Source organism: Platalea leucorodia (assembly GCF_965183815.1).
Source record: "Platalea leucorodia genome assembly, chromosome: 16".
Taxonomy (NCBI): Eukaryota; Metazoa; Chordata; class Aves; order Pelecaniformes; family Threskiornithidae; genus Platalea; species Platalea leucorodia.
Window position 1 is genome coordinate 7,511,490 of NC_138838.1, and position 14,996 is coordinate 7,526,485.

General features: G+C 41.9%; 1 protein-coding gene and 1 long non-coding RNA gene across 2 annotated transcripts in view; one reads left to right on the forward strand and one right to left on the reverse strand.

Moving 5' to 3' along the window:
- The window catches only part of SPECC1 (sperm antigen with calponin homology and coiled-coil domains 1), an 86,345-nt gene extending 79,243 nt beyond the window's left edge, over positions 1 to 7,102 (forward strand). Inside the window, exons 12-14 of the mRNA XM_082328090.1 lie at positions 5,113 to 5,229; positions 6,121 to 6,180; positions 6,960 to 7,102. Of these exons, the coding sequence (XP_082184216.1) occupies positions 5,113 to 5,229; positions 6,121 to 6,180; positions 6,960 to 7,049 (267 nt within the window). The 3' untranslated portion in view covers positions 7,050 to 7,102. The remainder of the gene's footprint in view (positions 1 to 5,112; positions 5,230 to 6,120; positions 6,181 to 6,959) is intronic.
- A 163-nt stretch (positions 7,103 to 7,265) lies between these two features.
- On the reverse strand, positions 7,266 to 11,980 carry LOC309598233. Its single transcript, XR_014230009.1, has 3 exons — positions 10,921 to 11,980; positions 10,514 to 10,668; positions 7,266 to 8,126 (listed from the first exon to the last, which is right to left on the reverse strand). It is a non-coding gene; the product is annotated as an uncharacterized lncRNA (long non-coding RNA).
- Positions 11,981 to 14,996: the final 3,016 nt, after the last annotated feature.

Sequence of the window (14,996 nt, forward strand, 5' to 3'; positions counted from 1 at the left end):
TGTCTTTTAGAATTGGCCTGGCACTAATATCATAGATAATACATTTGCTCTCTAAATAACATTGCCTGGATTTTTTTTTTTTACTTTGCTTACTGTCCGGTACGTTAATATTCATAGAAACGAACCATACTGGGTACTTTGGTACTTTCAGATAACTGCGCTCCCTGGTGTGCTTCCAGATCCCAGTCTCTTTAATATTCCCAGTGCATGTATAGTAGTTCACTCATGAGCTTTCATTTGAAGTGAATGAACTGTTTTCACTGACAAGAAGCCTGGGAACTACACTGGAAATAGATTAGTCTTGACGCTTCTATGCTCTACACAGTACTCTACCGCTATCCCAGCAAACTTTGTACCCTCACATCTTTCCATGCTCCTTCTTACCACTCCACACAGGGTATGTAAAGACGGTTATGTCATCATGCTATAAAAACAACCCTCTTCTGGCCTGACTTTCATGTTCTTTCAAGGTTTTCAACTACACCATCCCCACCTCCCCAATTGTTTTCTTAGCAGCACCATGGAAGACCTAGGTCAAGTGTGCGTAATATGGATATGATATGTCTGCTCCAAAGGAAGCTAGTAACCCTGAGCGCTGCAGGGCTAAGCTACTCGGCACCCCTTGACCCATGGGCCAGGGGTTAATCTCTGGTACAGATGTCTTTAGCATGCCATCAGTGGATCCACACTGCTGAAGATAGACATGGGATACTAGTGACCATGAGACACACTGTGACCATAAGATGGCAAATTTTTCACCCTGCGCAATGAGCGCTACAACTCAGTTTGATCTGCAGTCCCTATTCCATTTTCATCTTTCTCCCTACATTCATTCTGCGTACACTCTGATGGTGCATCTTCCTCCTAAAGGGTGTCATCCTACATAGGTTAACTCTCATGAGAAGCTGCATGCACTTTTTCAGAGCTTGGGGTGGGGGTTCTGCTGTAAGCATACTGGGAGACAGAAACCACCAAACTCTCCATCCTGCAGTTTGGAAGTGTACATTAACAACCAGCATGTACACAAATAGCTCCCGCGTATTCATGGACTGTGTGTTGAGGAATAGAGAGGTGTGGCAGAAAGACTGAGACAGGTTCCACTGCCAGAATAATCAAGAGAAGTGAATAGTTTCCAAGGTGTTCATTCCCTAAGTGGTTTTCCTTTTTTTTTCTCCTGGCTTCAGCGGAGCCAGAGATCTTCTGAGAAATCAGGGTGCCTCTATTTTGACTTAATTCCTCTTGGTGTGGTGTAGTGGGGAAGTATTACAAGTAAAGCTGCAGTGCAGCAAAACACAGAAGATCACTTTTCATTTACTGTGTCCTTATATCCCAAATTGAAAAGTAGTTAACACAGAATCCAAGATGAAATGCCAGAGAGGGGTTTATACCATGTATAAAATGGAAATGCATTTGTTCAGAGGAAAAAACCACAGTTCACTGATGCTTGTTGGATATGAAAATGGCAACTAAGTGGTTTTGAGTATGTCTGTCTGTTATTGTACTATTAACTGAACAGTTGAGCTGAACCTTCGAATATTCATTTTGGGTTTGCATTTAGGACAAAAATTCAGATTTGAGTTAGTTTTCTCTGTTGATCATGACATACCACTTTGGAGTAGATTTCATCTGTGGTTTAAATATTGCCAGCAGAACCCCATCGACATTAGTACTTCTTATCTCTAGATATTGTTAGATGGGAGGAGGAGAAGAGTTTTAGGTATAGTTAAAACTACAAAGGCGAGTAAAATTATCAAACTGATGCTCAGCTGGTGAAATACTGTAGGAAGGAACAGTTTTGTCTCATGTGTCTCTCATAATGGCATCATGAAAACGAGGATAGGATATAACGTTCCCACACAAACATGACTTGCCTTTTTGTCCAGTCCTGTTGCTTAACTAAGGCTTTGTTTGTTCCTGTTTCCGTGGCCTTTGGCAGAGGGTGGGGGATGACCTCCGTTTTCCATTTCTATCGTACAATGCGAATGTTGGCATTTGATGGTAGGCTATTTGTTGATAAAATATATTGGCCTCAGTAAAAACACTTCTGTAATTTGGCAGTCAGTCCTTTCCTACTAACTGCAGATTGATAAATAGTAAGTAACTTGTTTGTCTGAAACGTCAAGAAAGCAGAGTAATCCAGCTTCACCCAATTCCTTAACACAAAGTTGGACTTCCGTGGTGTGACTTTATAGATTAGGCAAAGCCAAGACAGCTTTCAGAGCAAAATATTATTTTCTTTTGATGGTATCCAGCCACTGTGTCACTTTTCTTTTATCTCCATTGAGAGATGTTAATTGAGCAAAATACAATGTGGTGGCTGGTGCAGTGCAGTAATGTCTGCTGCTGATGGCCTGCTTTCCGAGTCCATTAGATTTGTAGATTTATTACAGCCAGAGTATTTTAACCTGAAATATTCTGTACTGCTTCAATTTGAGTCATGTTTGGTTATGGACGTTTATTACTAATCTGAAATCCTGTCTGACTGGACAAAGTCCAGGTTGGACAACTAATCAGTGAGGCATCGTAAGTGAAGAGCATATGCTAAAATACTTCCTGTGTGGATTTTAGTGCGTCTGCATTGGCCTTTGTATGAGTGATGCAGTAAAAGCTTTGTCTTTGGGGGAATTTTGAAAGAAACCGGAAAACAGCTAAATAAAGAAAACGAAGTGGCAGAGAGTCTGAGTTGAAGTTCAGCATGCAGGAAGATGTGGCTGGTGGGAATGATTTCAGGGTAGCTCCACACCTGCCGTAGTGTGAGGGATGGTGCAGTACCATCGTGTCCTGGAGCCTTCCATGCTTCAGCAGCTGTTACTTTTCTAAGCAATATCACTTAGTTCACTGCTTTGTTTTTATAGAATCTCAGAATCGTTTAGGTTGGAAAAGACCTTTAAGATCCTCAAGTCCAACCGTTAACCCAGCACTGCCAAGTCCACCACTAAACCATGTCCCCAAGCACCACATCCACCCGGCTTTTAAATACCTCCAGGGATGAGGACTCAACCACTTCCCTGGGCAGTCTGTTCCAATGCTTGACAACCCTTTTGGTGAAGAAGTTTTTCCTAATATCCAACCTAAACCTCCCCTGGCGCAACTTGAAGCCATTTTCTCTTGTCCTATCACTTGCTACTTGGCAGAAGAGGCCGACCCCCACCTCACTACAACCTCCTTTCAGGTAGGCGTAGAGAGCGATAAGGTCTCCCCTCAACCTTCTCTTCTCCAGACTAAACAACCCCAGCTCCCTCAGCTGTTCCTCACCAGCCTTGTGCTCCAGACCCCTCACCAGCTTGGTTGCCCTTCTTTGGACACACTCCAGCACCTCGATGTCCTTCTTGTAGTGAGGGACCCAAAACTGAGCACAGGATTCAAGGTGCAGCCATTTTAGCTGGTATTTGGAACTACAGCTGCTACTACAGCAGCAAAACTTAGCCATGAGAATTCCTTTGTGTGCTGGTATGGCCACTCAGTGCAAACAAGAGCATTAGAAAGGTCACCTTGTTCACAGGATCAGAACTGAGCCACAAGCGTATGTTTAACTACAGCTGTGCCTCACAAGAGAATCCCTGTGAAGAACCCCAAGTGCACTCTGTATTCCCAGTAATCTTTGTATTTTGAAGGAGTTCTTTACAGATGGGCCGATTTTAAAATACCAGTTTCTGTTTCTGTAATCACGCTAATCCCCCTGTTGAACATAGCATGTTCTGGACTTCAGTTGTCATGAGCAGGGAAACTGGGTTTCCTCTGTGCACCTGAGTGCCCCCTTGTAATAAGTTATGTGACTAGCAAAGAAGAATCCCACTGTCTAGCAACAAGGGGAAGGAAGATGTTTTTTGACCATTTAAACTCGCAGCCATATTAGACTATTTCTTTCAAAATGTTTCCTTTCCACTGCCCTCCTGTTGGAGCTGGCAGTGGTGGGAGTGTTGCTACAGACAAGTCAGAGATTTTTCTAGCTCAGCTGTGGGGTTTCAATTGGGTGTTTATTAATATATCCATGCCCCCTGCAACATTGCTTCCCCGAGCAAACTCAGCCTTGTCCTGTTAGGAAATGTGTGAAGACAAGAATTAAAGGTTTCTGGTTTTTTCTGTTCCATAAGGATCTTGTATTGTACTTGTTACCAGTGACGCAGCCACATTTATTTGTCAGTGACTATGGTAGTAGGAGAGTGAGCATCAGGAGACCTCTGTTCTGTCCTCAACTGCTTACGGCTCATTTTGTGAATTAGGGTAGATGATTAAACTCTATCTCTCAGACTTCCTATTCTTTATCTGCCTTTTGTTAAGCGCTCCGTGATGTGCAGATGAAAGATGCTGCATTGATAAAGAATATGAGAATGCAGGCATGCATTCATGGCAATGACTGCAAACTGGGCACATCTGCTCAGCTTTTGGAAAGCTGCCCATTCAGCCCTTGCTGTTGCCAAGTTTGAGCCTCCCTCTCACGTACAAGTAAACACATTCTTTATTTAGGACTTGAGGACTATTTTAGTATTTTATCAGTTTGATATCACTTTAGATAAGGGGCTGAATCAAGTCATAATTGTTAATTACACATTCTCATTAAAGCATGTATCTGCTGTATAATATCAGAAGGATAACAGTGGTCAAATACACTGATTACACTGCCTCGTCGTTCTGCAAATCCATCCCTCTGTCACACATCCTGAGACAAGCATGAAATCAATTATGAAACAGCATTTTAAAATATCAATGACTTCTGTTGTAGGTGCTGGAGAAACCATATTTCTGCCATTCTGTAACTGAAAGGGACCAGATAAAGTCCTTCCTCTTGCCAGCACAGGAAAATTGCAGCTGCAGCATGTGCTGCACATGGTATTTCTCGCCTAGAAAGCATTGGAGAGAGTCTCTCTGTTTGGGGCCTGGTGTGAAAAACATTTAACTCCTTAATAATCCCTTATCTAGACTTTGAAATTTGCCATCCTACTTGGTATCTTTCTACTTGACATGAAAAAGAAGGGGAGAATGGAAAATGTAAACCTATGTTCCTTTAATACTCTTGAGTTTTTGTTTCATGACTGCATAAAAGCTTGTTTGGAGATTTGTTGTTGTTGTTGTGTAGCACTATTCAGGGATGGTTCATGTCTTCTCTTACAGAATATTGATATTACCAACTTCAGCAGCAGCTGGAGTGATGGGCTGGCCTTCTGCGCTCTCCTGCACACATATTTGCCTGCACATATTCCTTACCAGGAGCTCAACAGCCAGGATAAAGTAAGTTTTGCTGTACCTGCTCCTACACCATTTGCAGAATTCACGGTGAACATGATCCATTTTGATGGATATGTGGTGGAGACACAGTATTGCAAGATCTTAATCTTGATTGATACAAAATAAGTAGATGGGAGCAACAGTAAGAGGCAAGTATCAGTTGAGAACTTACAAAGCAAACAGACTGAATGAGAAGGGGAAGGAAACCAACAGTGAGCTCCCAGAGGGAAATGCAGGGACTACTGGATAAAGAGTTAGTGACAGTTGCCTGAATCCAGCAAGTGCTGTGGATAAACATGAAGACAGCATCCCGTTTGAAAGGCTAAAACATTTCTGGACTCCTGAGTTAGCAGCGCATGTTAAAGGTTCTGGATCAGTAGGCAGACAGATCATTCATTGAACTACTTGGACAGCAATGTATCTAAAAGTCAGTCCATGTCAGCACATTCCAAATATGTTATTAAGACCCTCACAAAGGGGAGGAACGTGGATTTACTTCAGACAGCTAGTATCTATTACAATAAGAATTATACTATATGCAGGAATGCCTTACATTAGTTAACACCTCTTCAGAAACCTTTCACTCATAATAAAGACAGAACCTCAGTGGAGTTTTTTGCCCAGTTGTAATCAGTTTCACAAGAACCTATGTGTCAAAAACAGAGGGCTGTAGCTTGGGCAAAAGTAGATGAGCTATTCAAAGACAAAGAACTTGTTTGTGAGTATACCTTACTAATGCAAAAAAGTGTCTATGTGAAAGTATTGAATCTAGTCTTTTTTACACTTGTCAAATATACCTGCTCATTTAACCTTACTGATTAACCAGATGCAAGGTAGGGTTCAGGAATCATATTTTGATAATAATCCTTTTGAACTTTTGTTTTATTTTTACAGAAGAGAAATCTGCTGTTAGCATTTCAAGCCGCTGAAAGTGTAGGCATCAAACCCAGCCTGGTGAGTAACCTTCTTTTAGTAAGGGCAGATTTGCAGCAGACATCGTTGCAAAGCCTTTGTTGCCATGTGGCCAGTCCGTCAGCTTGCACTGAAAATGTTCACATAGCGCTAGGGAAGGCTGCACCACCATCTCTGAAAGTTCATAGTGTTAGGAGAACTTCCAGCAAGAATTTGTAGATCATAGAATTAATGTAATTTGAAGGAACTTCTGGAGGTCATCTAGTATTGAAATGAGAATATTGATTATGTCCTCCTCTTGGAAGCCGATTCCAGATGATTCCTATTGTCATGGGCAGACTTGCCTGTTAGACCATTTCCTTTCCTTTTTTATGTGTTTTAAGAAACAGAAGGATAATTTATTTGTTAAACTGTTTAAAAAGCCCTTTCTAAACTCAACAGTATGATTATAAGGAAGAGATAAGTTTAATATGAAGGAAAAAATATTATGGGGTTCATGAACATAAATACAGAACAAAAGACATGCAAAGAAGCAGCAATTTAAATGAGGTTGTATAGAGAACTGATCTTTGATTGCAGATGGAAGAAATCTTTTCAGAATGTAAAATGCATATAGCTGTTTAACTAGTTTGTTAATGAGTTTCAGAATTGCACTAGGCCAGTAGATCATTCCCATGGACTTTTATACTGTATGTGGCTTTAAGGAGCTCTGTAATGGAAGCAGAAGTAGTGTTCAAATAGCCACGGCTACTCAGGGGACCCAGGGGTGTTCCCGGTGGTGGTGCTTGACTAAATCTTGACAATGTGTCTGTCCTATGCAGGAACTCAGTGAGATGATGTACACAGACCGGCCAAACTGGCAGAGTGTGATACAGTACGTCGCCCAGATTTACAAGTACTTTGAGACCTGAGATGCAGAGCAAGAGGTGGACAGAAGTGGGGAAGAGAACAAAGAATGCTACAGATGCACTCGATCACTTTAAAAATCCACTTGCTCCTCTTCCACAACCAACCTAAGCTCTTAGTTTGAAAGAAAGCTCTTCCGTAATTTTGATTAGATTACATCTGGGACTGTAACCAAATAAATATCCATTGACCATCTATACAAACCAAATTAATCTGTAATTTTATTCCCACGTGGAAATTGCAAAGCATTTTCTTTTCTTGGGATATTTCTGAAGAGGATCCCTTGTGCTAAACAATGTTTGCCTCAAACCAGACTCCACCAACAGGAGACCTGCTACAAAATGAAGTTCTAAATCGATGTGGACTATGCTGGCACTCAAGGGAGGCTGGGAGATTAATATTAATACAAAAGCTCACAAAAAATGCTCTTCTTGCCAAAACATGCTTAACTCATCCCAAATACATGTTGTTTTCTTGCCTCCATATATTTTATAAAACATCATGACAGATGCACATAAGTGCGTAGAACCTTAACCTGAGTTATTCTCACGCGTCTGACCCAATAAGTACACTAGTTTGCTTGTCATACCTTAACCAGCAGGATAATAACAGGATCATTTGTAACTTGGAAACCACGCTCTGTTCCACCACCAGTTAGTGAAGGAACTCTAAAAGATCCTGTTAGGTGCTGGGACTTAATTTCGGATCGAACAGAAGTAATCTCCTTGAGGAAAAATAGCTTTATTACTACAACGTCATTACTTGATTACTACGAGAAGCGGGAGCTTGGTTTCCCAGCTGACTGTGCGGGCACAGTTATCATAGGAATATTGCAAATCCAAGTTACTAGCTTTAGTTTGCAAGGTGCCAGTAATCAGGTGCTGAGTCTCTAAGCAATACAGTGACATCTCAGTAGTTCGTATTTTTGTGGATTGAGTAACTTCTTTCTTCTGTATTGATCCTGTATAATCAGCACAGATGTGTAATTGCCGTGTAAAGGCACGAATCTTGAGACGGCCTGTGCCCTGTACAATAAAATGTAGTCCACAAGGCACTGTTACACGCTTGGAAATGATGTTACCCTGTAAAGGAACACAGTAATATATGAGTACCAATGGAAGTTGCAGCTTCACTCCGCAAGTTACAAAGAATGTAACTGGAACCCCTCCCTGTGTCATGGAAATCTCTAAGGCGCCAGAGAATAGCTTTCCAGCTCAATGATACTGTTAGTAAAATGTCTGAAAGATACTGTTTAATTTCCATTATACTGTTTCTCTTATTTCACCTCATGGAGTTAAATTTTCTGTTTGTCTCCAAGAACAGCAGGATCAAACAGGCTGCTTCATTTGTTCTCGGAGCAGGTGTTGGAGAGCATGCTCTGTACAGGACCTCATAGAAGGCTGCCTAGCAGCTTTAGATTATGCTGGTAGAAGAAAAGTTGTTGGTTAGTTAGCATGTTTAACTCTGTGACCAGACTTGACGCTTTGTGAATGTTAATCATAGGGAGCTAGGGATCGTTTCTCTCTTACAAAAAATAATAGTGCGTGCTCACTGCTCTTAACTCCTGAAAAAAGGCTTGTGAAATAGGCACAAGCGACTTCACAGAAGAAACTTGGGTTCAGGTTTTCTGGGGCTTTGCAGGTGCCTGATCTCAGCCTCTGGCTTCCCCACAGGGCTTTGTTGTTTGTTTTTTTAAATACTATTTAATTAATAAACAACCTATTTCAGACTTTGGTTTTCTCACAGCAAAATACAGGATTAAGGGATGGATGACAGTGGCCGAGGTCAGTGAGTGTATTGAACAGAAAGGAAGTTGGAGGAATGCGGTGTCTGCCTGTTTCGCAGGAGGAGAAAAGCATCACTTGCTCTTAGTTTTAGACTGACGTTTATTCTAATCCATCGCCCCCAGGAAAGTCTGATTCCAATCTTTTGAGAGTTTGTGTGATAAAAAAGGACAGTGGCACGCACTTACAGTGCCCTTGCACTCTTTGTGTCATCCTATACTGTGAGAAAGCAGTTGTAAGTGCTGACCACAGTTATTTCTTTGCAAAAGAGTGCTTTCTAGATTGAATTAACTCTGCAGTATTTTTCAGCATACACTCTGCCATCCCTTGAGAACATAGGATGAGTTGCTCTAAGTGTTCTTAGATAGAGTCTCCTGTTATGTGGTAAGATGGAAGAGAAAAATAGCTGCTAAGCAGAGTTCATTTAGGAAGGCAGTCACACTGCCGAGCTCCATTGCCTTGTGGATGCAGCAGGCTCTTTTCCCTTGAGACATCCATTGGCAGAGATCCCAATTCTCTCCAACGGGCTGTAGTTCAAAGCGTAGTGAAGTCAACACAGAAAATTCCATATTCCTCAGTGGGCTTTGGATTGGGCACTTGCAGGGATGAGAAAAACTCTTTTAATTCCCAGCATCTGGTAAACATTTAAAAGTTAGAGGACTCCACTTGATCAAAAAAGGATGATCTTAACCCTCTGGTCACTGCAAGTGTGTTCCATGTGACTGTCAGATGTACACTAAATATGTATGTTATTTAATGTGTCGGTATCATTTGCTTCAAGCGCTGTTCTGACATTTATTCTCATCTATTTCTCCAAGGCTTATTCTAACCTTAGAAACCATTCTGTTTGATCTAGCAGCTTTTTTTTTTTTTTCAAATTATTTTTGCAAAGCAATGTTTGTGTCATCTTTCTGCAGTTTATTCTCCCGTGCCCCCCAGTAGCATAGACCAAACACTAACTCTACTCAATTCTAATGGTATATTCTTGAAAATTTTTACTTAGCTAAGAGTTAGAACAAGGAGCTGTCTGTCAGTAGGGAAAAAGTTACTTAGTTTCACCATTTGCTCCCTGATACTTTCCAGTGCTCAAACCTGCAAAACATCTCATTTTGAAATGCTGATACTTTGAGATTGAGAGATGCTCTTCCAGATTATTTTTTGAGATTAAGAATATTGTTTATTTGTTCATTTAACTGTATTTTTTCTTGCTTTTGAACCTTGCATAGTTGCATTTCTAGACCTGGATTTTCAGAAATTACTGTTGGTTTTTCATGCTGCCTTAAAATTTGATGATGAATTTAAATTTGTCCCACAAAAGATGCTGCAGACCAGCCTGATTTTCAGAAAATCTACAGGCCCTTGTAAGACATCTCATATCTCAACTGCAAAGTTAAAGTTCTAGCTGCCTTTAAAATCAGAGAGTTTGTTAATTAAGTTAAGCTAGAGGGTATAGGGATAGTCTTCATAGAAGTTCTGAGAATCCACTGAAAATGTCCTAGAATGAAACGTGATGATATGACATGGATGGTGTAATGTGTTTTATCAGTAACAGTTTGCCTAAACTGCCTAAATCCTTTCTGACTTTGCCTCTTAGGAGTAATGGATCTTTCCCTGATGCAGGCAGATGAAATCTCTTCACCATGTCACCATATGCTCCCTAAATATACAGTCGCTCTTAAACATACCTGCACATGCCTGTATGTGTGTACCTGGGTAGTCTCTCAGACTACAAGACACCAAATAGCTGATTTTGGATGAGCACGTGAGAAGAATGGTTAGGATGGGGATTTCCGTGAAGTTCCATGGAGGGATATCGCATCGTGTGACTGTTGTACTATAGCTGTTAGAGAGGAAAGGAGATTAAAGTGTGGAAGGTATACAGTCTGACTCCCAGAATTTCTGGCGAGTCACAGAAGGTACAAATTGTTTCATGGCTTGGGAAGGTACAGAGGCGTTGAGAAGCGAGCCCAGAGTCAGCCCTTTAAGAAGGTTTTCTAGAAAGGCTGATGGAGCTGTTTCTGAAAGTATGCAATGAAACTGAATGGAGTGAAAGTCCCGCGTGTGAGGAGAGGCATATATGGGACATACATACCTGGGCCTTTGTGGCAGCAAAGGACATCAGCTTGAGAGTCCTTACTGACTGTCAGTCAGGGACATTTCTTCTAAGAGTGCAGCCTGGGGTGGATCGCGAGGATGAGGAGAGGAGAGAGCACAGAGCTTGCTGCCTTTGCCTGGTTCCCCTTCCTGTGCCTGTGACAGTCACGGAAAGGCAAAGGGGACAAAGATTTCCCGGCTCTTCCTCTGCTGCAGCAAGGCAGCCGTGCTAAGCAGAGTGATTTTTGACTTATGCACGTTCTCCAGTTTCCTCTCAGTGAGACACATTCTCTTTGAGTTTTGGCAGGTTTTCTTTTTGTAATTTGAAGGTTTTTTTTACAGGTTTTCTCTATGATTTTTCTTGTTTTGTATGTGCAACCAGTTATGTGCAAGTTTTCTGTCCAAACCAAGTATGTGCACACTGGCAGAATGATTGGTTCTCCCCTGTTTGATTCCTGACCTGGAACTCTTCAAAATCTCCCTTTGTGCTTCCCTGACTTTCTCCCTTCCTTGGCAATGAAAATACGAGCAGTGGCTCATGGGGTTGTAGTTTGTACCTCCCTTATCTCTCCGTGCTGACGGTACCGGGTCTGCCAGCAGGAGGTATCTGACCGAGCCAGCTGTTTGCAAAGCTGTGCCTTGTGTATCTGATAAAAGGCAGTCTGTATGGGATGAGGTTATGCATTTTCCTGTCAGAAGAGGGCTTTTGCCTAAAAAGACTCAGGGCACTGAGCATTGAGACATTTTTAAACCCAGCAATAACTTCTACTATGCTAGACTATATTGGTTTTTACCAACACCAGTGCCATTTAGACTCACTCACCAGTGTGGTGTAGAATCAAGCTTATAACTGAACTGCAATTAACATTTTTCTCAACTGATGGTCTCTACGTTTTTGATTGCACGTGTGCCAAGTTCCACTGGGCAGTGCTGGACACGATGTTTTTATTGATTGTTGGTCCAGGCTCGAGTTTGTCATATGGGATAATCACCTCTAACAGTCAAGTACTTTTAGCTTTCTCTATTGGGTACAGATATTACATCGTAAACTAATTTATACAAAGAGCACATTAGAATGTATATACTAGGCATTGCCAGATTTGGACATGCTAATATTTAAAGATTAACATTATTAAAATGTATGATGCAAAAATCTGTGTAATATTTCTAATAAATCTTTTTCTGTTTCTGATGTTTGTTGTAATGTTTCAAATATCTACATACAAAACAGATTCTTCTGCAGTCTGCTGGTAGGCAGGGCTCGCAGGAGAGTTGTTATAAGATACTCATGGTTCATTGATTCTCCTATGCTGGTAGCAAAGACAATTTGGTCAGAATCTTGTTTTTTTTTAAGTAACTTAGATGCATTTGGATGCCTTTCAGAAGACTGTCTTGGGGATAAAGGAGTGCAAGAGATCTCTCGGTTTCTGAAACAAATAGTGTTGAAGAGACAGTAGGAAATCATCCTAGTGCAAAGGCAAGGAAAGAACACAGAAGAGACCATATGTCTCTGCATTAGGAGCTCTTAAATGACTAGACAATTAAGAAAGAAGTAGTCAAAAAGTGGAAGCAAGGACTCATGACTGGAGTAAGTATAAAAATAAGGCACCAGAAAGCTAAGAGGCAAGATGAGTTACAGCTCACAGAGTTGTCCACCTGGTAGGTAGCTACGGGACGTTACACGGGGTGCAGAGGAGGAGCACAGCACCTGCATAGTGCTAGGAACAGATTCCTCTGCTCTTGGTGAAACAAACCATACGAACACAGGAGACTGAAATCCTCCGGGCATGCCAGTGACCTGGCACTGTTCTGTTTCCCGCAACGGAGAGGACTAGCAGCTGCTGATCTTCTGAAAGGAAGCCAGAGCATCCTGGTTGAGCCCACCCCTTGCAGATTGGACATCGCCGTCCGACCAGCGACGCAGCTAGGGAGAATGAAGTTTGTGTTGGAATTTCAGGTAGGGCTGAGTTAGGGAAAAGAGGGCAAAAATAATGACTCCCTGTCAAAACCAGAAAGCTGAGCAATGATGCTCATGGTGATGTTTATTATAAACACTCTCCGTGGAGTAAAGGAGAGCTTCCTAAACTCTAGACTGTATCCCTGGATAGAATTCCTTTTTCCAGCCTGCACAAAGAGGGCTGTGGAGGCCTGCCTTTGCTGCTGAGGAATTCAACCCTGTGGATGCTGTGCTCCAGCCACTATCCAGTCTATGTACAGAGCTTTCAAAGATGCTGAGATCAAATTCCGGAAAACTTTTCCCAGAGGCTGCTTTTATCACATGACGGTAGTGGCAAGACTAGAACAATCAAAACCGCTGAATCAGCAAAGAAAACGAGGATAAAAGAAATGGGCATTTAAATCTCTTCAATGCTCTCAGGTATGTTTGTGTCCAGCTGGGCAGATGTAACCTCATGGGAAAAAGTTCTCATTTACGTAATGCAGACGACTTTGCCTTTCCCCACCTAAGTATCATGTTTTAGCCCTGGATTTTTAATGCTGGGCTGATCCTTTCCTGTGGCAATGTCACAGGCAAAGCAATGTTGTTTTGATGACTTGTCTGATCTGGGCAGCTTTATCTCCAGGACAAGGTACGACCGCATGAAATGGCAAACTAGAGTTCCTAATTTTTTCAAGGTGCCACTGCACTTTATTTTGAAGGTTTGCTGTAACTCACTCAGAAAGCACTAGACTCGGTATTTGCACCTCAGTTGTCTTCTGCAAAGGAATTCTCAGAACCAGCCCTGTCTTGCTGTCTAGAAATCTCACCATCATCAGGAATGCAGGCTGGGATTATGCTTAAAGTGTAAAGAGCAGGACTCTGAATACTTAAGTTCATTGGTTGTGTGACCTTGGAATAAGGCATTTCATGTCTGTCTGTCTAAACTCCCAATCCTTTGTTGATCTATTTTCTCTTCCCTTTTGTCCGTCCCCGTCTTTTTTAGCTATGAAACCTTTAGGGCAACAGCTGTATCTGCTAGGAGTTTATACAGCCTCCAACCACAAGCTAGAGTTAATATGCAGTCTTATAACAGAACTAATTAATAATCAGACCAGATTGGTTTTGTAATGTTGTTTAGTCCCAGTGGGGTGAAATCCTGGTTGTCCAGCCACGCTCAGGGAAGCTGGGATCTGTCGGGACTCCCCACCCGTGTTTGCAGAAATGACCCTGTAACGTGGGCGGGTTACAGGTTGGCGTTCAAAGCTGTGTGTGTCCGACCGCCTCGTTTCCATCCTCCTGTGACCCAGCCAGATCTTGGCTGAGGCGTAAAATTGGTAACATCTGTCTGCACGTTATAGTAACTGCAATAAGTGAGGGGTTTAGGATTTTTCCCCCTGAATCGAAGTGTTAGGTATGCTTGTTAGACATTATCCTTCATGTCTGGTAGTAGCCAGTAATTTTTTGATGGGGATGATAGACTCTTGAGTCCTGGGATGTGGAAAGGCAAAAACCCTTTCTGCCTTACAGACCAGTGAGCAAAAATTGCACGTGATGAGTCTCAGTCCCATTCTCTGTCTATAAAGAGATAGGAATCTCCTAAGATATTGCTGTCAAAGTTAATCTGTTCTTTGTACAGTATGGAGATACCAGTGGGTAGTGAGAGACCTGTTACCGCAGCTACTTTGGTTCATGTTTGCTTTGGTTTTAAACAAATGGTCAAACAAGATATCGCTGTTGGCTCTTTAAAAACCTGTCCCCATAATCCTTGCTTGAACTGTAATTGCTACAAAACACAACATCATGCTATCACAGACTGTGACTCAGAGCTCCAGCCAAACAACCGCTCATAAAAACTATTTATGTTAAAATGGATCCACTGCTCTGCTGCTTGACTTCGGCAGCTTACCGAAGCTGCGCCTGTGCCATGGTCAGTAGGTGCTGGGAAGCCAGCAAAACCTAACAGCCCAGCAATCAGGATCTACAGTTGGAAAGAGTGTAAGACAGTTCCTATTTTTGTCAGAATTTGTTATATTCAGCCATTTTCAACTATTACTGCCTGTGAAGTCCCTTGTTACCTTTCAGAAAATAGATGCTGCTTAGGAACAATTGATTCTGAAGACCTGCTGTCTCTTAGT